The following is a 15,969-nucleotide window of genomic DNA, read 5'->3' on the forward strand; positions in this document are numbered from 1 at the left end:
GCCCCCATCACAGGCTCACCTGCCATTTCATTACCCGTGTAACCACTCTGCATTTGGTGCAGCTGAATTGCCTGGACCCCGTGTGTGGCATTAAGGTGGAGGCTTACCTGACCATTCCACAGCCGCTAGCTAGACGGGCAGCGAGGGCATCGCACGGAGCGTCCGTCCTAGTACCAGGGCTGGCTGCAAAGGGAAGGGACAAGAGGCCCCCGAAGGAGAAGACTGGGGAAGGAGAGGTGAGAACTGGATTGTCACTGTGCTGTGACTCCTAACTGCCAGCTGGGGACAACGTGAATGGGATTGCCGTTTCAGAGGGACAAATCTGGCCGGCCGGGGGAGGGGCTCGGGCAACAGTGTTTAGAGTACCCCACACTGGTCACTATAAATATCAGAAGCTGAAGTAACATTAATTTTATGACTCTTAATTATAGTCTTTTTATAAGTTTGTAAGCTTTTACAGTGTAAGAAATTATTATAATATGGATTACGGCAAATCAAGGGTAAAAAGGGTATTACTCAAAGCTGCTAATGTTTTAATATTTCTTTTTTCTCTGTAAGTTGCCTGAACACATCTGTACTTATACAGAAATGATACGTGCTGCTTTTATCACATAGAAAATACCTTTCCATTCTATTACAACTTGAGTAAATCACATATTAAAAGAAAGCTTCATTTTAAGAAAGACATTTTAAAAGTGTTTTAATAGATTAGTGTGCTATTTAGTCTTATTAAAGAATATTCACTTTGTAGCTTTCCTAGAAGAGAAGAAACCCATTTGTCATTCTTCAACTTAGGGAGTCAAGATGTACATCTTTTAAAATTAAAATAATCAGATATATTGGAATGCACCATTATGCCCAAAAGTTAAATCTCTGACATCAAACACAGTGTATGTATGTATGTATGTATATAAATATCACACATGTGTTCACATGTATGGGGGTACATGGAACGTCCAATGTTTTTCCTATGGAGCATCATTTTTAAAAACTTGAAAAACACTGCCGCGCCTCCTTCAGCTACTGGATTGTTAGGGATTTCTTCCATTTGACCACATGCAGCATCAGCGAGGATGAGATAAAAAATGGGACTGTACCTGGGTGGGAATAGGAGCTGCTGGACTCTTGAGAGGGTAAAGCTGTAGGTATCACAACCGTACACATTTATCCTTAAACCTGTTCCTCCACATGAAGGGTCCTAAGGAAATGAAATGTGGTATGATGTTTGCAAGTAACAATTATCACAGTATTAGTTTAATAGTGAAAAAGTGGGAAAAACCCTCTGAGTCCACTGATGGCCAATTGGTTAAAGCATGGGGCTCCCGCAAAACGAAACAATCTGTATACAGTTTGCACAGGAAAATCATTTTGCTGGAATAAACGAAAAGCACAGCTTACAAAGTAATACCCAATGTAGTGTGTACAATACAACGCAGACAAATCAAGTGACTGCCAAATACTGTTTCTCTCCAAACGATGGATTTGGGGTGATTTTTACTTGCTTATACTTTTTGTTAGCATCCAAATCATCTACAGTGATTATAAATATCATTTGTTCAAACAATAAAATGTTATGTCATTTGGGAAATAAGCTGAGTTCCCACAGAATGTTTTAAATTATTCGAGCAATAAAAATAAATCAACTTTTACATGACTTTTCATTAGATGTCCACTCCCTAAACCTCATTTTTTTCACGCTGTGTGCACTAGGTTATTGGGGATGAAAGGAACCTGAGCTGCTTGGCTCAGGCTAGTTTATAAAGTAAAAAGTGACAGTAAGCCAAGGCTAATTTCCTATGGAGGAAGAACATTTTTACGTACATTCAGAGCAGCCGAAAAGCACAGTATTGGTGAAGTCGACAGCGGTGAGCAGGGACGTGCTCAGCCTTCACACGCCACTTGCCGCACCCCGAGCGCCTTCCAGCCGTGCCAGCTCCCTCCACGGTGAGTGCCCTGTATGGGTGCGGGTGCGCTGTTTTGTCTCTCACCCCGTGATCTTACTGTACCTCTCGTGTGCTTGGGTGTGTTCGGGCACACAAGCGCCACTGTAAACCGCCCAGAGTATTTCGCACAGTAACATGCTGTGTGCTGCCCAGGAGCAGCAGGTGGTGCCCCCGGGTTTGTGTGAGAGCACCCGTGACATTTGCGTGACAAAATCGCCAAATGATGCACTTCTCACACTGTCCCTGTCAAGAGGCACATGACTGTATATGTTTATTTCTAACTTCTAACAGATGACACACAATTACCAAGTGCCGCTAGATGTTTTTAATCAACCAATAAATACTACGTTTCTTAACCACACACACAAAAGCCATCTCACATTTGGCCCATGAGGGTTATTTTTCTAAATGCTCAGCACGCAGCTTTACTTTCAGCCTCCCTTTTGTCTTCATCTGGATTATCCTTTTTACACTTAAAACTCTTACCTTTAAAGAGCCTGGGATTTGTATTTCACTCTAATGACCTGTTTGCCGGTCAGTGACTCCAGAGTCACATTCCTTCTAAGCTTGTGATCCCCCCAGACCTGCTGCTGGCAGCGGGGTGTCTCTGTTACCGCGGCCTTGCCCTGTCTCTGTGTTCCTAAGGCCGGCCCTCCGCACCTCCCCTGCTGCTTGCGCACGGTTCCGCCTTGCTAGCGCTCGGCACTCACGCTGCCATTACTTGGACTGAAAGAGCAGACATGCTTTTGGCACGGAGTGTGACATCTAACACTTCGTGCCCCACACCCGGAGTAGTGGGAACGAGGCCAGAAGGACCCGCAAGGCCACTGGGCCAGCGAGATGCTTTGCCCTGACTGTGACTAGGAGGACATGAATGACACTGAGGTTCAGTTTGTAGTCTGGCATGAGTCCGATATGGATGCCAGCCCAACCAGAGCAGCGGTCCCAGACCTTTCTGGCACCAGGGACCAGTGTCGTGGAAGACAATTTTTCCACAGGGGTGGGGGGGTATGGTTTTGAGATGGTTCAAGTACATCACATTCAAGCTCACCTCCAGCTGTGTGGCCCAGTTCCTAACGTGCCAGGACTGGTACTGGTTCGTGGCCTGGAGGTCAGGGACCCCTGAACCAGAGGACAAAAGGCAGGCATTTCATTATCTACCAGCCCTGGCTCATCTCAAAATACAGAAACAGCTGCGTGCTCGCTGGGAGCTGTCCAACAAAGTTTCTGTTAGTTTCCTTTAAAAGCAACCATTGTCATCCTTGAAACTCCTAAATGCCACTTCTAAGGAATCCATACTTCTGTCTGTGGTCATAATGCATCATTTAGCAGCCCCGCTGTGATACGCAGGCGTCTGGTTTGCCACGAAAGCAGTGAAGGGAGGAGCTGGCAGGGTACTGCTGGGGTGGTAGAGGGGACACAGCTTATATTCACAAGGCCACGTGGTCCAGGCATAGCGGACAGCCACTGGACTGCCGGAACACGAACCGATATTCAGGGTCAGCGTCCGGGGGGAGAAGGTGTTCATGGGAGCTGGAAGCCACGTGCACTGTTGGTCACCACAACATAAGACCTAAGGAGAGAGCCGTAAAAAGGGGGGGTCAGGTCCGGCAGAGGTGCTCCTCGAGGCTGGGGACTGCCCTTTCAGACAGAAAGAACTAGTTTCAGCCATGAACCCACTTCCCCCAGTAGCCAGAGCACACCAGAGTCTGGGTCTGGTCAACAAGGCCACAGGATGACAAAAAAGTTCATGTGAGCAAGCAAGTGACATCAATCAACGGAGCCTGAATTACTGAGCGAGACAGGAAGCACAGTCACACCCAGCATTTGGGGGAGGGTCCCCAAGCACCCTTGCCGTCACCCTCCGGACGGACAGGCAGCCAAGCAGAGCCGAGCACCCCCACTGCTGCTCCCCCCACCCCCGGGGGCCTCCCCAGGAGCTAAGGGACGAAGCAGGGGCACGGAGACGCTGGCAGCTAAGCCTTTCTGCAGTGGGAAAGCACTCCAGGCAGGGGAACATGAACGATCCAGGACCCAAAGGTTGAGTGCTGGCCCGACCACAACTGTGTTTCTAGGTCCAAGAGATGGACCGACTGCCAGTAACTGACTGAAGTGGAGAACACAGAATGCGGAATTTACCTAAAACCCAGAGTCCAGAATCTAAGTGGCGTAGTGCTGACCAAGCACGTGACGCAAGCGGGTACTGTAGTGGGGATTGCAGAGGGGAAGCTGCCCTAGATAAACTGTGTCATTAAAGTTTGTTTTTAATATTCTTTCATCTCCTCCGGGCCCTCTTTTCACACGCCCCCAATCCCAGCCTAATGGCCTCTTGGTTCCCAGGCACTCATACAAACATTCCATCTAAATGCTTCCACACTCACCCCCAACTATGGAAGGCTCTTAAAGGAACCTCCGTAATCAATACCCCCAGCTCCACAGTGGAGTGATCCTTGCTAAGTATTAGAAGAAAGTCGTTTCATTGTATAAATTCACACAAAGCTACAAATCACCAAGCTTAAGCCTCTTAAGAGAGACACCAAACTCAAGAGAGAGTATCAGATTTAGGATAAAAGAGGCTTCCAAGGATGAGGGAGATATTCCGGAGCAAGGACCCTTTCAATGCAACCTACAAATAAAGTTGCAGGCCTCGCCCAGAGCGAAGACGGTTGCTCTGGGAGGGAAAACACGAAAGGCATGTTATTTTAATTTGGACTCCTCCCCCCTTCCTTGAATGTCCCCGCTATCAAAATTGCCTCTAAGCCAGCGGTCCTCAACTGGTGTGCCTGCCACGGGAGTTTCTAAAACATGCAATACCTGACTAGTCAGGGGCACTCTTCCTTTAGACCATCAAGTAAAAAAACGACAACAGCCAACACAACTAATGAATCAAAATTACACCGACTTTTTTGGTCAGATTGGCAAAAATATTCTCTTTTGGTGTGCTGCAGGATCTTAGTAATTTATGCGTGCCGTGAGATGAAAAAGGATGACAATGGCTGCTCTAAGCAAATGAATTAATAGCGGTTTATCTGTCCCTCTGAGGCAAATCAGCACCCCCCACCGCCATTAAGCCCTGCCTCGCAGTCACTTCGAGTCAAAGAGACGGGCCTCACCGTGGAGGAGTTCCCCAGGCCCCAGACAGGAGGAGCCCCCGTTGTTTCTGCCGTCCTCACCTCAAATATCCTGTCATCCTGCCTCCGCACCAGGATCTGCTGGGAATACGTGAGGTTAAGCAGCCCCTCATCAGCCAAGAGCTCTATCTTCTCCGGCAGCGGCCCCTGAAAGGTCAGCTGCTTCTCACCGTAGGCCACAGCGCGGGCCCCCAGGTGCAGCCGGTAGGCCGCGGTCTGTTTGTCCCGAGGGTGGATGCTGCAGGATGAACAGGGAGAAAACTTTGGGTTTGAGCTCAACAATGACTACGTTTAAAAAACAAACCAAAAAAACCAAAACAACAGGGTGGTGATTGCAGGGGTGAGGGGGGAACAAGGGGGATAAATAAATGTTAATGGGAAAATACAAGAATAACAATTAACCAAAAATAAACATAAAAAAGAAATAACATACAAAGCACCCTTTAAGAAGGTGAGAACAAAGCTGACTACATCGAACAGCCAGTGACGAGTGGCTAGTCAGCTTGAGAGAAACGGTGAATGGCAGTCGGAGGTGCGCTCTGGGCCCTCTGTGGGTTGGACGCCTTGAAATAACGGACGACTCGGAAGGAAGAAAGAGAGGAGGGTGCAGGACCCAGCCCAGGCGAGCGAGCTCCGAAGACTGTCCCAGCTAACGTATCCTGCGTTTCCATCTGAACTGGCTGCTCATGGCTTGGTCCCCTCCAGGTTTTATTGGTCCAATAAATATTTATTCATTCAAAATTAGTAAATATTAGTTCAAGCTGCTACTAGTACCCAGGCACTGTGCATCGGGCTGCTTTGGAACCCCCTCGTCTCCGACAGTTAGCGCGTGGTCGTCATGGGCAGTCACAAATACGCCGCTGCTCCTCCTCTGAGCCCACGGCAGCATTTCGGCTCCGCTCCCTGTGGCTGGGCGTGGCCCCAGGGCTGCACTGGCTAAAGCAGAGTGGACAGAAGTGACCGGTGCTGTTCCGGGGAGAGCCCTTAGTCGCCAGAGTGGCGCTTTAAGGTGACTGGAAGCACAGGTCAACCTGGTGCTTCTGTATCCCTGGGTCTGTGAATGACTGTGATGGAAGCCTCTCTGTTGACCGTGTGAACAAGAAAAAATTTGTGTTGCATCGAAACCCCGAGACGTCGACAATTCTTTTTTATAACTGCAGCACATCCCAGTGTAAATGATTGCAAATAATGCTCCCACGGTCCGATCCCCGGGCCATCTACTCTCTCCCCCTCACAAGTGAATGAACGTCACAGTGAAGGCCACAAAGAACATACCATGTTATTCAAGCAAAACCCAGGAAGCACCCATACCTGCCAAAAGGCGAGGTCCTGTCACCAAGATCCATCGCTACAGCCATGAAAGTGTTGGGCATCCTTAAGTTGGGGACATAGCCAATGTCTGCCGTTTGATGCCAGCGGATCTGGGGAAATCCATCATCGGAGGCTGCACCAGACAAAACGGAAGACAACTAGAAGGTAGAGAGATTATTGCATCAGAATTTTATTGCATCAGAATCCTACACTGGAATCGTTTTCATTAGCAAATCCTGGTTGTGCTTCACTCATTTGTCCAAATGTTCATTCAACAAGTCTTTGCTGGGCTCTGCACTGCGTGGCAGAATCCCTTGTCCCACCTGTCACTGGGTAGCTCTACCACCCCTCCATCATGAGGGGGACTCTGGGTCTCCTCCCATGGAATCTAGGCTACATCTGTGATGTTCTCTGACCAATGGGATGCTCGTAAGTGTGTGTAGCTTCCATGCCTTTGCCTCAAGAGCCCCCGCCTTCTGATTTCATTTTCCTAGAACCCTGAGATGGCTAGAGTAAACAAACAAGTCCAGCTACCCTGGTGGAGGAATGACACAGACAGAGGAGCCTTGGAAACCGGAAGATCATGAAGGAGATAGACATTAATGCCCCAGCAATCCCTGCAGAGGGGCCAGTCATGTGAACTCTAGAGCCTTCAGTTCCAACTGCAGCCACATAAGCAAGTCCACTGGCTGTGCAAAGAGCAGAGTGACCCATCCCAGTTGGGACCACCGGGCCAGCCCATGGAATCATGTGCACAAACAATGACTAATGTTTGAAGACACCAAGTGTTGGGGTAGTTTGTTGCAAAGCAATAGGTAATAGGCACACCTGTGTACAACACAGGGCTGGACACCGTATTGATGGGGGGACTCAAGAGTTGGAAAACTTTTAAAGTTACAGTTAATAAGCTTATTAACTATATACAATAATTAATGCATGTCAAAAGCTATTGTTTCAGGAACTGAAGGCAGACCCACCCTGACTCCAGGAGGACACCAGCAACTCAACCTGTGTGTCCCAGGAGGACTGCCAGCCACTGTGCTCCAGGGGAGAGACGTCCTGCCACCCGGGACACAGACAAAGAGTCACCGGCCCACAGAGGAAAGGGTGCTAGGGAACTTGCTGGACCGCAGCTTTTATTTGATTAACCTTTCCCCTGAATTCTGCCAACCATCAGAACAGAGTGCCCATAAAGATTCAGTCCCTGTCTCTACTTATTGGTTCTGGCAGTGATGGGCAGCACGGACGTGACTTTCCTGACTTCAGTGTAGGAAAGCAGAGCAGCGTCTGCCCGAGAGCGTGTGTGCAGATTGCGTCAAAGACCCCATTCTTCACATGTTCCTATATCCACACCCTCTTGTCATATGACTTTATGGTTCCTCCTATGAAGAGAAAAAGTATATTTTTCTCCCCACCCCTTGATTCTGAGCTTGGCCACGTGGCCTGCTTTGGCCAATCGGTGAAACAGAGAGTTATGGTGGGTCAATGCCAAGCCTAGGCCTCACTTACTCTTTCGTATTTCTGCTGTCACCACGAGAATGACATGCCCGGGTTGGCCCATTACTCTCGAGAGAAGGAAGACAGCTGTGGAACAGAGCTGCCCCCGCTAACGCAATTCAGCCCAGGCTGGACCACAGCAGAGCTCCCCAGCCGGCCCACAGAGATCCGTAACTGCCTGAGGGAGCTCAGCCAAGACCGACCAGCCCTCGGCCACCCAGCCACGTGAGCTAAAATGATAACTGTTATTTCAAGTCATGGAGTTTTTGTGGTGATTTGTTACCTAGCAGTAGCTGACTAGTACAAGTACTTCACAGTTTTGCTGGGGGGACAGACCTGCAATAAGAAATGTTAATAAAAACCCTGTAAGATAGTATGGATTAAATGCTGTATTAGTGGCACAGGCAGCACGTGCTCTACATTTAGAACAAAGTTTATTATTACAAGAACACATGACCTCAGAATATGTTCAAAAAATGAATGGGTACAGAGAATATGAGAAGTCACTGCGAACAGGACTGCTCGTATGCCCCACGTTAGAACCTTATGAGATGCAAAGGTAAAGGATAGTTTTGAGAGAGAGAGCAATCTACTTGGAGTAGAGAATTTATGTGGGAAAGACAAGGCTGGAAAGGCAGTAGGGCAAGGGTTTGGATAGAGCTTGTACTTGATTCTGTAAGTGACAGGGAACCACTGGAGAGATGGTCACAAAACACTGTGAATGTACTAAATGCCACTGAACTGAACACTTTAAAAGGGTTATGTGAGTTTCAACTCAATTTAAAAATTAGAGACACTGATATTACTAACATGACAAAAAGACTATTTCAAAAGATTGATCTAGTGATCATACAAATGATCTGTGAAGAAAAAAAAGACAGAGACTGACTCGTTTAGAAGGTACTATAATATTCTAGACACAGAAGAGAAAGGGCTAGCCCGGACGGGGATGGTTAGAAATACGGCAATCTAAAAGACGAGCTGACAGAACCAGGCATCCCACTGAATACGGGGGCAAAAGAGAAAGGGTGATATCCAGCACACAGCATCTGTAACACCTGGACTGTCTGCTTGGGATCCTGCGGACATAAGTAAGGTTCCTGACCCGTTAACGTCAAAATAACCAAAAGCAAGAGTATCGTGGTGAAGCCAACCCAGTCGTCAGAGATTCGCTCCCGCTGGCCTTCAAGAAGCTGCCACAACTTCTACAGCTTCAAGGAAATGAATTCTGCCAGCAGCCACATGAGCCTGGAGGAAAACCCTCGGCTTCAGGTGAGACCCCAGCTCCATCTAACACCTTCACTGCGGCCCTGAGCAGAGGACTCGGCTTAGCTACGCCTACCTAGACTCCTCACCCATGGGAACTGTGATAGATCACAGCATAGCCTTGTTTTAAGCTGCTAAATATGTAGTAATTTGTTGTGTAGTGATAGAAAACTAATATACTGGGAAATTACTTTCCAGGCAGAAGGGAAAAAATATGGCAGGCCCCGGAGTGGGAGTACACTTAGTGTGACTGAAGAAAGTACGGCAGCCAGTGTGCCTAGTGGTGGAAGCAAGGCAAGGAAAATCAGGAGATGAGGTCAGAGGGTAACGGATGCAGGGGCAGATCATGTACGGCTGGTACAGAGGGGCCGGCCAATGGAGCCTTCGCATATGACGTACACCTCGAAGGACCGCTTTAACTGATATGCTGAGAATACCCTAAACGGGGAGAAAAGGAAGCAGTAGCACAAGGGATACGGCATGAAGGGTATGTGGACGGAAAAAGGGCCACACGCTAACCCTGACAAGCTCAGGAGAGGCCCGCATGGTGGGCCACACAGACTCAGGCACAGAAGGTAAACACATAGGACGGCCTGAACATCAAAACCTAACTGAAAGCGAGTCACAGCAGGGAGTGACGTCCGAGGCCTGCAGATTCCTTGACAAAGGTCAGTCTTTCCCTGAACGAGCCTGTCCGTTGTCCTTTTGCATCTGCAATAAGGGACCTTTGGAAGGTCAGAGTAATCCCCTTTCCCAGATCCCTCAGGGCACAACCTCTGCGCCAGAGCAGAGACCACAGAACCCCTCACTGCTGTCTTGTCCCTGCCGTGCCACCTCTGTGTGCTGTAGATGTTAGTCATTAACTATCCTGTACCCACCCATGTGAGAAGTCTGTGTCTTCCCCTTTCACTTTTTGTGCAACATGAGAGGTTTCCCTGCTTGGCTTTCTCCCCCCTCTTTACTCTACCACCAAGGGATTTCATGTAACCCCCTCGCATCTCCTGCTTTGATTCTAACCTATAAAACAACCTGTAAAACTGCCACACTCTGCGGCAGGTGCCAGTCTGTTGAGATTCTGCTGCCCAGCAGTTGTCTTCAGTTGGGCTGCAGGTTTGGGCGTTTCTTACATTGACAGGGGTGATGTGGGATGTAGAGGGCATTTCTAGGTCTCTTAGTAAAATCTCCTATGCAGACTGGCTTTAAGCTGTATGATAAGAGGTGCTGACGTTTCCCAACGGAATCTTATGAAAGCTATAAAATGAAATAGAAAGGTCGGCGAGTTACCCCACTTCTCCCCACAGGACTCCCAGAAGACTGAAAATGGAACCACGGTCACCCAGTCAATGCCATGGTGGGGAGCACGGCATCAGGCTACCAGAAAGATCTAGAATAAGTACCAGCCTGAAGCACAACAGGGAGAAATGCTAACAACAGTCACTCACACCAAGGAAGTTTTCCTGAAATGGCAGTCTTGCTGAGAAGTCCTGCCCCGCCCGTTCCTTCTCCACTCCATTTCGTTGACTGCACTAGTGCCCACTGGCCACATGGGGGCACCAGCAAACTAAACTCCACAACCACACGGTTTTTCCTAGCCGGAGATGCAGTTCAGTCTCCCAGGGTGACTAGTGGAAATACTGCTACTTATGAAGGCATATGATAGCCAAGAATATAAAGGTGGCCACATTCAGAGGACCTTACAAACAATATATGATGGTCCTCAGTCTCTTCCACTGGTCCTCCAAACCCTTTTTAAGAAAGCATAGTCCTAAGGACTCCATCCCTAGCCTCCTGCTCCCTTCCCCTCCCTGCTTCAGGTCACCTCTCTAGGAGTAGCTCTCTGACACACGTGTCTGGCCCTGTTCTATCCACTGAGCTTGATCCTTCATCTCTCATTGCTCCAGCTGCCACAACCGCAAGGTCAAACCCACCACCTCAGTGTTCCCTACAGTCCAACTGTCCTCCAGATGTTCTGACTGCTCGCATTGATACAAATAAACACTCACATTGTCTGTCATGGGCCAGGCTTTCCGTGAATTGACTCACTTGATACTGAATAACAAAGAAGTTTGAGGTCTTGTTTGGAAGCACACAGCTGAAGAAGTGCCAGAGCTGGGGCTTGAATCGAGCACCCTGGCTTCAGACCCCTGCTCTGGACAGCTGTATCGCCAAGTCTGACATTGCCCTTTGGAGGCAGATGTTTAGTCTCGGTTGTCCACAAACAATCCACATATTTTTGTTGATGATATAAAGTGAAAGTCCAGAGGCTAAGGGGCTTCTGCTGAACCGTCAGGCCTGAGTGCAAGGCCAAGGTCTCCGGGCTACATGCTGTTTCTAGCCCTCACTCAGTCCCTAGCATATCATAAGCAGTCAATACAAACTTTTGGTTTGAAGTGGCTGAAGTCACATTTAAATCACCATGTACACAGGCTACGAGACAAAAAAAAAGTCCCTCAAATCTAAATGTAGTTTCCACCAACAGTAACACAGAGCTGGTGACAGGAGTTGCTATTTTGATAATAATGAGCAGAATAATCTTGTTTCAAAGTCAAAATAAATGTAAGAAAAATGATTTTAAAGTAATTATAAGTGCAAAGAGTATCTATAAAAATCTTTATCCAAAAAAAGTATGGTGAAGTAGGACAAGGTAGAGGAGACGGGCGGATGGTGGGAAGGAGAGATCCGTGGACATTCAGAGGCAGCTGCCTGGAAGTGTTACGTCTAATTCAAATATTAAAGCCCGTTCCATCATTATGTTGTGAGTCGGGCCCTGTTTTCAAAACACCTTACCTTTTCAACTTCCTATGTTCCAGCAGAGTCCGAACTACCAGCCTACTAAAAAGTCTAGGTCTTAGAAACAGGGGAGGCAAGGCAACTATGAATGTTGCTAAACGTGTGATTCCTTTTGGACGAGGCTGACAGCAGAATCTTTCTGACTGGTTACCACTACTTAGAAGCACATTTTCTCTTGAGGCCTATTTTATTCACGTGTTAGGCCACATTTAACAAGCGTCAACCAATTAGGTACTGGGGACATACAAGCACCCAGGGAAATACAGTCGTGTACACAATCTACACGCGAGGAGAGAGGGAAGTAGAAGGTGCCACAGAATCACCCATTTGGGGAGAGGGGGTGCCTAACCCAGACTTTGGATAGGCCCAGAAGGCTCCCTAACTTACACCCAGGCTGAGACCCATAGGATAACTAAAAGTGAGCTAGGGAAGTATGGGAGAGGGAGATTATTTCAGGCGCAGGGCATGCGCAATGGGCTGGCAGTGAGAAAACAAGGTTCGTTCTAAGGAGTGGGGGGTAACACCACGCTGGGGAGGGCGTGGGGACTCACACATTCTCACACACTGTTGCTAAGCGTATGAATTTATACAAATTCATAAACTTTGACAGAGAAATGTGGGAACATGTTTAAAGCCTTAAAAAGTATTTCATTTAACCCAGCACGTTCATGTCTGGAGATTTCTCTTATGGAAATAATTAAGCATGCACGCGATGATTTATCCACAAGGCATAGGCACATGCCACTCCTTACAAAAGCACAATGTTTAGAGCAACAGCCTTAGTGCCCATCCACTGAGGACTAGCTAGTTAAATACATTATGATGTAGCCGTATTTCAGAATACTCTATAATCATTATCAACTATGCCTCAGTTAATATTTATGGGCGTGAAAAAATACGGTATGACACTGTGAGGAAGAACAGCAAGACGTGGGACAGTATTATGGCGTGGATGCTACTTCAGAAATGAGCAGGAAAGTCTGCTTATTTACGGATTGTGGAATTACAAATGCTCTTAGCTTATCTTTTCAGTATTTCTTTAACAAACATGTGTGTTCTTTAGCTAATCCCTCCACCTTCTTTGTAATGCTTTTCTAATAGGAAGACATACTAGTTAGTTATTAACTTTTTCAAAAGATTTAACGGTCCCATCAGTGAACAGAGATGAATTAAGTCTTACATTCAGTGCTTGACTAGCGGCTAGGAGGGTGAACAGAGAAGAAACATGGGGTCCAGGAAAGAGATCTCAACAGCATGTCCCCACAGCGAGGCCCACGCCATGTTCCCCCCAACACGAACCTGAACAAATCCGAACGGGAAGAGACGCTCGGTCTGCCCCTGAGAGCCGCGGTGGCAGGTCTGGCGCCAGTCTTCGATGAGTGCGGGGAAGGTGCAGTTGTACAGGTCTCTGTTAAAATTCACATTGGCCTCCCCTGAAAACAGACCGAGCTATCAGAGGAGTTGAGGATCGATGCAAAAATGGCCGCATATTACTCCCCAACCTCCACCACCCATGTCCTTAGGAAGGTGGCCTTCCCGCAGACTCTCTGGCCTGGCCTGTGGCTTGCTCGGGCCAACGGGGCAGCAGCAAACAGGATGCAAGCAGAGGCTTGAAGAGTGCTTTGGCTCAGGGCTTTGCTCTCTCGCGATACACCTGGAACCCTGAGACTGCTATGTAAACAAGAAGTAAGTCTGAGCTAGCTTGCTGTAGGCTGGGGGCCACATGAGAACCACGGGCCCCAGCGGGGAGAGCTCCTAGTGCTCACACACAAGGGAGAGACCGTTCTAAGCCGCCCAGCCATCAGACAACCTGCCAGGTAGCCAGAAACACGGAACAGATTTCAGCACAAATCGGCGGCAGCAACTCAGACAGAAAAACTACCCTGCTAGCCCATGGAAGAGTGGGCTTCAAACAAAAGTAAAATTATGTTTGTTTTAAGTCACTAAATTCTAGGGTGGTGTGGTGGGCAGCACAGCTAACTGACACAGTGAGGAAAGAGTGCATCGAACACTCACCCTGGTACCATATCGCGCCCTTCAGAGACACGCTGCACAGCGGATGGATCATGGCGTTCCAGAGGACGGAGTGCTCACTGGGGCCAGTCACGGAGTCGGGTGGGACGAACCTGAAATCAGCGAGACACACAAGTGTCACAAGAGAAATAGTGATTGGTCGCATCAGATCCCTGAGCTGGGCACTATCCAGCTTTCCCTTGGGCAAGCTTCTGATGAAGGCAACATAGAATTAACGTGAACCACTGTTTCACAGGCGAACAAGCAAACAGTCTCTGAATTTCACCTCCAGGTTCTTCCCGGGATAAGTGTCTCAGCCCGTTTTCTGTGAGCTCAGAGTGGGCCATCCCAGCTCCCAGATGAGGTCGTTAAAACCAGAGAGAAGTATTGTTTTATTATGAGTCTGTCACACAGGCACACTGGGCGGATAGACACTTAGACTATTTTAAGCTTTTGGCTTTTAGAAGCAACGCCATGATTGTCTTTCTTATAGCAAGTCTGTATATACAGACTTAGATATTTCCTTAAGATAAATTCCCAGAAATGAAATTACTTGGTCAAAAGGCACAGTTTTAAGGTTTTCAACATGCTCCTAAATTTCTCTGTAGAATACTTGTGTGAATTCATACTTGAGCCGCTGTACATGAGAATGCCCACTACCCTACACCCTTGGAATTGTCCCTATCTAGCGAGCGGGAAGCCTGGCTTCAGGTTCCTCCTCCTTTCCCACAGGCGGTTCTTTCTGCTCCAAAACTGAACGTGTTCACACAGGCACACCTTGGCCCAAGCCGAGCTGCGCCAAGAGCACAAGTCCACCCTCTGCCGGAGGCCTTCCCAGAACCGACAGGACAACGACTGTGAAAGCAGTTCACATGCTGCCCGTGTCCACCTTCGCAGGAGCACCCGGGTGTCCTCCACGAGCCCGCTCTCCGACCCTCCACCCCACCACCAAGCATTCTTCCCGATCCATCTCTCCTGAGCGGGCTTTCACAACCAGTGTGCTACACGTGTTTGACTGCATGTCCGTGTGTTCTCCCCGTTACCCGGCACGTTCTCATGGACAAAACAGCACGGTGCTTCAGGGCACAGACACTGAAGCCACGCGTTACCACCAACTCGGCTGTCCGTGAGCAAGTCCCTAAAGCTCTCTCGGACTTAGCACCTTTACCTACAGTAAGTTAATAGTGTCCACATTTCAAGCGGTTGTTGGATTAAGTGTGTTACTCTATATAAAGTGCTTATAACGTCTTCCAGCATAAAGCTTTTGGTAAGCATTAGCTATAAGTATTATTAAGAGAAAGAACCACAATTGCTTCTCGTCATATTCTCAGGGGACTGTGATGGTAATGACAGTGGAAAGAACAGCTCACCTAGCATGGAGTAAGTTAATACGTATTTGGACATTCGACACACGCTGGACTCCCCAGAGGAGCCCATGGGCCTCCTCTCTCGGATAACCTCCTGGCAGGCTTGCTCCTGGACTGGAGGGTGCTTTCTTACCCTTGCTTAGGGACCCCGCAGGCTTTCAGGGACCTTCCAGATGACCAGGCTTCAATGGGGGTCCCACCCCATGAGGAGGACATCAGCCCAATGGGATACTGCAGAGTGTCATACAGGTAACGCCCAAAGAGCCAGCACACGGCTGACATGTACTCGAAACTTCCGTGGCCTAAGTTTTCTGTTCGGAGAAACAGTTAAAGAGTTAGGGAACAGCAGACAGCCACAAACTGCAGGTGCAGATGGGCTGAGGTGATAGGGATGGGCGTGGGTCATCCCTTGCATTCCTTCCGAAGAATTTCCAAAAGCAGGATAAGACTGTGAGGCAACTGTCTCATTTAGCAGAGAGCGAAGCTCCCAAGCCAGGCAAGCAGACCTTCCCCCTTGCTCCCCTAACACTTCCAGGCTCCTGAGAACCCAGGAATACGAACAGTCCTACTCAGCAGGTGGCAGGCGAGAAGGCCATTGGGCCCCTATACTATCCCTCAGCGCACCTGTGCTTTTACCTCCCCACTCATCCC

General features: G+C 48.4%; 1 protein-coding gene across 2 annotated transcripts in view; it reads right to left on the reverse strand.

Annotated features, from left to right (window-relative positions):
* Nucleotides 1-2,245: 2,245 nt before the first annotated feature.
* The window catches only part of SIAE (sialic acid acetylesterase), a 35,308-nt gene continuing 21,584 nt past the window's right edge, over nucleotides 2,246-15,969 (reverse strand). For both annotated transcript variants that reach the window (XM_024557406.3, XM_045192832.2), the window contains exons 5-10: nucleotides 15,452-15,629; nucleotides 13,955-14,064; nucleotides 13,238-13,371; nucleotides 6,386-6,543; nucleotides 5,117-5,312; nucleotides 2,246-3,516 (exon numbers count right to left, since the gene is read on the reverse strand). In XM_024557406.3, the coding sequence (XP_024413174.1) occupies nucleotides 3,265-3,516; nucleotides 5,117-5,312; nucleotides 6,386-6,543; nucleotides 13,238-13,371; nucleotides 13,955-14,064; nucleotides 15,452-15,629 (1,028 nt within the window). In that variant the 3' untranslated portion in view covers nucleotides 2,246-3,264. The remainder of the gene's footprint in view (nucleotides 3,517-5,116; nucleotides 5,313-6,385; nucleotides 6,544-13,237; nucleotides 13,372-13,954; nucleotides 14,065-15,451; nucleotides 15,630-15,969) is intronic.

Source organism: Desmodus rotundus, chromosome 7, assembly GCF_022682495.2.
Source record: "Desmodus rotundus isolate HL8 chromosome 7, HLdesRot8A.1, whole genome shotgun sequence".
NCBI classification, from domain to species: domain Eukaryota; kingdom Metazoa; phylum Chordata; class Mammalia; order Chiroptera; family Phyllostomidae; genus Desmodus; species Desmodus rotundus.